This window comes from Wolffia australiana, chromosome 17, assembly GCF_029677425.1.
Source record: "Wolffia australiana isolate 7733 chromosome 17, ASM2967742v1".
Classification (NCBI taxonomy): domain Eukaryota; kingdom Viridiplantae; phylum Streptophyta; class Magnoliopsida; order Alismatales; family Araceae; genus Wolffia; species Wolffia australiana.
In genome coordinates, this window is record NC_135851.1 from 11,665,348 (window position 1) to 11,671,098 (window position 5,751).

At 57.5% G+C, this 5,751-nt stretch overlaps 1 protein-coding gene across 1 annotated transcript; it reads left to right on the forward strand.

Moving 5' to 3' along the window:
* Positions 1-3,356: 3,356 nt before the first annotated feature.
* Positions 3,357-5,232, forward strand: PTAC16 (plastid transcriptionally active 16). The gene is made up of 2 exons (XM_078588819.1): positions 3,357-3,875; positions 3,962-5,232. The coding sequence occupies exons 1-2, from the start codon at positions 3,417-3,419 to the stop codon at positions 5,078-5,080; spliced, it is 1,578 nt and encodes a 525-aa protein (XP_078444945.1). The 5' UTR covers positions 3,357-3,416; the 3' UTR covers positions 5,081-5,232.
* Positions 5,233-5,751: the final 519 nt, after the last annotated feature.

Consider the following 5,751-nt stretch of genomic DNA (forward strand, 5'->3'; position numbering starts at 1 on the left):
GCTCATTTTCATGTGTGTTTGTATTTTCGGATTCGTGGACTGGGCCAATGTTGTTGGGCCCCGTCCTCGTCATTTTTACTTTTTATGTTTGTATTTTGAATTTGTAAGGAGAGGCCGAACCACGTCTCGTGACGGTTCGTCCTCTCCCACGTTCACTTGGCACCCATCCTCACTGTATAAGGGGATGGCATGCCCAAGGAACACCTTGGAGTCATTGTTGAAAAGTTTATTCACAATTCGTCTCCCCCCTATCGTAGAGAGTAGTGTAGGGGGTTTGGCTAGCCCCACCCCACGTCGAGATCACTCCGTGGATAGAGCCCACATCTCTCCCGTCGAGATCACTCCGAGGGAGACGTGTTAAAGCGCGCCGTCGAGATCACTCCGGTGCGAGGAAAGAGTTTCAAGAAGCCGCCGCCATCAAGAATTGAAAGAGGCCTTCGTCGAGATTACTCCGGGGGTCTTGGGAGATTCAAGAAGCGTCGCCGACACGCCATCAACCGGGAAAATCTGCTCCGCCGAGGGAGCACACCCCAGATCCGTCAAGAACTCCTCTTTCTTGGAGGGTTCTTGGTTGTTACAGTTCAAGAAAGCCATTTCTTGGTACCTTTTCCCACCCTTCCACCATTCCTGATCCATACCCCACCCTTCTCTTCGTTCTTGATCCACCCCACCACCGTTCTTGAACATCCTCCCACATTTCTTGACTTTCCCCTCTTTCCCCTCCCCCATGTTTTCTTGATTCCTTCCCCTCGCCCCATTTCTTCATTCTACCACGTCCCACCCAGTTTCTTGAACTTCTTGATCCGTCCCTTCACGTTCTTGAACCCCCCCATCTCGTTCTTGATCCTTCCCATCTCGTTCTTGACCCTTCCCATCTCGTTCTTGATCCGTCCCTCCACGTTCTTGAACCCTCCCCATCTCATTCTTCATCCTTCCCATCTTGTTCTTGATCCGTCCCATCTCGTTCTTGGTCCTTTCCCCATCTCGTTCTTGACCCTTCCCCATTACCATTCTTGAACCCTCAATTCTCCCACACTTCTTTCCTCTCAATTCTTGGCCCCTCGCCCTCGCCTCCCACTCGACCACCCTTCCACCGTTCATAGCCCGGCGCCCGCGCAAGAGGGTACCCCTCCCGCGCGCCTCTCCGCCCGCCGCTGCAGGCGTCCGCGCGCCCTCGCCTGCAACCACCGCGCGGTGCGTCCGCTCGCCAGTGCGCGCGTCGTGCTCCTCGCGCCGGCCCGTGGGCGAGCGCACCAAAACACCTCCGCGCGTGCCCGTCTACTGCCACATCCTTTGCCGTGGTCCCAAGGTCGGTTGACTTGACTACCTCCTGCGCTCATCGGTCCGACGTCCGAGCAATCACGCCAGAGTCGTCTACCAACACGTTACCATCTACACCACATCACCTGCTAGAACGAGATTTGACACCGTGGATTAGCGGGACTTAAGGTTAGTCTCGTCTCCCCTCCGTTTACCAGCATTATTATCTTTTCCAGTCTCATCTTCCGCTATCGCGTCCTCTGCCATTATTTTCATTACAATTCACGAATAGGATAGCCACCGTCGTCGAGTGTTGGAATTCTTTAAGGTTGACGGATATTCTTTGGCCTATACGCCGAACACTCCAGGGCCGTCATACGCCCCTCATTGTCTAGACGTCTAGTTGATTTCGCGGGTCATTTGGGAGTTTGATCTAGGGATCATTCTTCTCTCGTTGACTGGCATGGTCGACACTGTTATCCGCCGATTCCCTCTCCTGCTCATCTGCTATTTTCCCGTGCATTGAATTACATCTCACGTCATCGCATCATAATTCCTGTGACGTAATACAAACCGATTGATCCCGGCCGACGTCGTATTACATCAGGGGGAGAGACAGGGAGAGAGAAAGAAAGAGGGAGAGTGAGAGAGGGAGTAGGAGAAAGAGAGAGAATGAGAGGGGGAGAGGGAGATTGGGAGTGGGGCGCAGGGTGAGAGAGAGAGAGAGACTGTGAGTGCGGCGCAGAGTGAGAGAGAGAGAGAGAGAGATGTGAGTGCGGCGCAGAGTGAGAGAGAGAGAGATGTGAGTGCGGCGCAAAGTGAGAGAGAGAGAGAGATGTGAGTGCGGCGCAGAGTGAGAAAGAGAGAGGGGGAGAGAGAGAGATTGTGAGTGCGGCGCAGAGTGAGAAAGAGAGGGAGAGAGAGAGAGAGATTGTGAGTGCGACGCAGAGTGAGAGAGAGAGGGAGAGAGAGAGAGAGATTGTGAGTGCGGCGCAGAGTGAGAGAGAGAGAGAGATAATTGTGAGTGCGGCGCAGAGTGAGAGAGAGAGAGAGGGAGAGAGATTGTGAGTGCGGCATAGGCTTCGGGGATTCAGACAGATCGTTCGAATGTTCGATCGGATCGGGCATTCGAACGATCGAATCCGAACACCGATCTGCCCCGTTCAAATCTGATCCGAACCCAATCTGAGCATCTGTTCGGATCGAATGTTCGAATAAGATCCGATTAGAACACGTTGTTCGAATCGAATGTTTGAATCCGGCAGCGCCAGAGGCCGCCGGCGGTGGCCAGCGCCAGCCAGCTGTGCCCAGCGCCAGCCAGCGTCCGCCCAGCGCCAGCCAGCGACCATCCAGCCGCCGCCAGCGCCGGCCAGCGGCCGCCCAGCACCAGCCAGCGACCATTCAGCCGTTGCCAGCGCGGGCCAGCGGCCGCTAGCGCTGGCCAGAAGCCGCCAGCGCCGGCCAGCGGCCGCCTGCGCCGGTCAGAGAGTGTCGCTGGCGCCGATGGCCATTTGTTCAAAATTGTTCGAACTTGTTCAAACAAGGTCGAACAAATGGCAATCGAACACGAACAACCCAATTTGTTCGTTCGAAACTTTCGATCGAACACGAACAAAGGGTTTGTTCGATCGAAAGAGTCGAACAAATCGTTCGAATCGGCTTGTGTTTGTTCGAATCTGTTAATCAAGATTCGAACGATCCGATCCGATCCGATCCCCGATGCCTAGTGCCACGCAGAGTGAGAGAGAGAGAGAGAGGGAGATAGAGATAGAGATAGAGAGAGAGAGATTGTGAGTGCGGGGCAGAGTGTGAGAGAGAGAGAGAGAGAGAGTCCACGAATCCACGTGTCTGGAATTGCTTCCTGTGCATCCGTTTTCTTGGATCTCGGAGAGACGGAGAGTTGGCAGGACAAAGCAGGATCGGATAATTGATAATAAGAAAGGAAAAATCTCTCCTAGACTTGCCTGTGGCCCCAAAAAACGGGCCGAGACCAGCTACTCCAAACGTCTGGTGAGCGAAAGGATAATCCCACGACACATGTCGCCGGGCCATAGGCCGACAGGCTTCCCCCTCAATCCCCCACCGTCTCCTTCACCCCTTCCCGTCAGTGTAGAATCCCCGTCTGAGCGGGATTGCTGCACCGCTCGCGGGCTCTAATGGCTCCTGCTCTGTCCAGTTCCTTCCTCCCCGCCCAGCCCCACGCCAAGCTACGCTTCCGCCCGCCGCCGTCCCGCGCCGCCGTCGCCCCCCCCGCCGCCGCCGCCAAGCAACCCGGCGGCAATGGGGCGCCGCCCACCTTCCCTTCCTTCCGAATTGGGAAGAATCGCGAAGACGACAGCGCCGCCAACGACCCGCAGCAGCAGAAGAAGCCCTTCTTCCTCGACATCGGCCTCCTCCCCGCGGCGGCGAACGGCGGCGCCGCTCCGTCGCCGGCGGCGCTCGTGTTCGGCGGCCGGCGCCGGAAAGACCCGCTCTCCGTCTTCGTCGCCGGCGCCACCGGCCAGGCCGGCGCCCGCATCGCCCGCAGCCTCCTCCGCCGCGGCTTCTCCGTCCGCGCCGGCGTCCCCGACCTCGCCGCCGCCCAGGAGCTCGCCAAGATCGCCGTCCAGTACAAGGTCAGCGCCCCGAAACCCCCAAAAGTTTAGGGCTTTCCACTCCCCGACGACGTTTCTGAGCCGGGTTTTGCTTCCCGTCGGAGAAGATCATCTCGCCGGACGAGTCGAGGCGGCTGAACGCGGTGGAGTCTGGGTTCGACGACGCCGAGTCGATCGCGCGGACCATCGGCAACGCGACTAAGGTGGTGGTCACGGTGGGTCCTGCCGAGGACGGCCCGGCGGCGGCGGTGACCACCGACGACGCCCTTAGGGTAGTGCAGGCCGCGCAGCTCGCCGGCGCCTCCCACGTCGTCATCGTCTACGACGGCGGCGCCGCCGCCGCCTCGTCGGAATCCGCCGCCGCCAACGTCCTCGTCGGGATATCTTCCTTCTTTAACAACCTCTTCTCGTCGGCGAAGCCGACCCTGTCGGTGGCGCAGCTCTTAGAGAAGGTGGCCACGGAGACGGAGCTGGGGTACACGCTGGTGCAGGCCAGCCTGGGGGACGACGGCGCGGCGGAGCCGCCGCGCGGGCTCGTCGTGGCTGGGGAGGGCGCGGGCGTGGCCGGCGAAGTCTCGAGATCTCAGATCGCCGCGCTCATCACCGACGTGCTGGGCAACGTCGCCGTGGCCGAGAACAAGGTGGTGGAGGTGTCGGCGAGCTCGGCGGCGCCGCCGCGGCCGGTGGAGGAGCTGTTCGGCGCGATTGCGGAGGACGGGAGGAGGAAGGCGTTCAAGGAGGCGAAGGCGAGGGAGATAGCGGAGGAGGAGGCGCTGATAGCGTCGGAGAGGGCGGCGGAGGCGGCGGCGATGGCGAAGAAGCTGGAGGCGGAGGTGAAGAAGTTGTCGGAGCAGGAGGCGCGCGCCGCAGGCTTGGCGGACGAGGCGCGGAGGAAGGCGGAGGCGGCCGGCGCGTCGGTGGAGAGCATAATCGCCAAGGCGAAGAACCTCGGCGGGGACTTCTCTTGGGACAAGCTGGGCTCGCAGTTCTCGGCGGCCATGGCGTCCAAGCAAGAGGGGGAGCCCAAGGTGCAGGTCGCCACGGTGCGGGGGCAGGCCAAGGCTCGCGCCTTGCCGGCCCAGAAGGCTGTCGTCAAGACCCCGCCGAAGAGCGCCCCGGCCAAGCCAGCGGCAGCTCCGCCGAGGTCGGCGGCGGCGCAGCCCCAGGGTAAGAGCATTTTCGGCGGCCTCTTCCCCCAGGAGACCATCTACGTAGACGATGAATAATCTGTTCTCCTCTCTGCTCTCCTCCTTTTCTTCTTTCTTCTGCGGTGAATAATCTGTTCCAGGCTCTCCGTCCCTTGTAATGAGCAGTGAAGATGTATGTCAATGCCCGTACAGAGAGAAAGTTGTAGAAACTGATTGCCTTGTTGAAATTCTGATAGCTCTCTTCTGCCGGATGGTGATCACATGACGATTCACGTGCCAGTTTTAAAACGGTAGCTCTTCCGTCTTTTATCTGATCCGAAGATACTTCAGGAAGAATGCCCTGATTCTTGAGGATGAAAACATTGAACCTATTGGGACATAAATGTAAAAATTAAGGATGATTATCCTGAGCCTCTCTGGGTAATTGGATGCCTATGAGAGAAGTCAACAATCCTTATGAATGAACATGAATGTAAAACGTAACTCGTGTCTCCAAGTGAAAGAATCAAATGATCTTGAGTGAAGATATTTTGGATCAGCACAGAATGCCTATTTGACGTCTCTCAGGTTAATGGAATACCCAAGGGAAAAGTCAACGCCCATGTGCCCCAAGGACTTGGCCCTTATTTATAGAATTAGGAGAAACTTAATCCTCTTTAGTCTATCTTAATTATAATAATGTAATTAATTAAGATAGTCTATCTTAATTAAGATAGACTTAGCCTCCACACCTTAAATTTTAATAACCA

Coding starts and splice junctions, on each gene's coding strand:
- PTAC16 (XM_078588819.1), top strand. CDS start 3,417: ATGGCTCCTGCTCTGTCCAGTTCCTTCCTCCCCGCCCAGCCCCACGCC. Junction 3,876..3,961: donor AGATCGCCGTCCAGTACAAG/GTCAGCGCCCCG, acceptor CCGTCGGAGAAG/ATCATCTCGCCGGACGAGTC.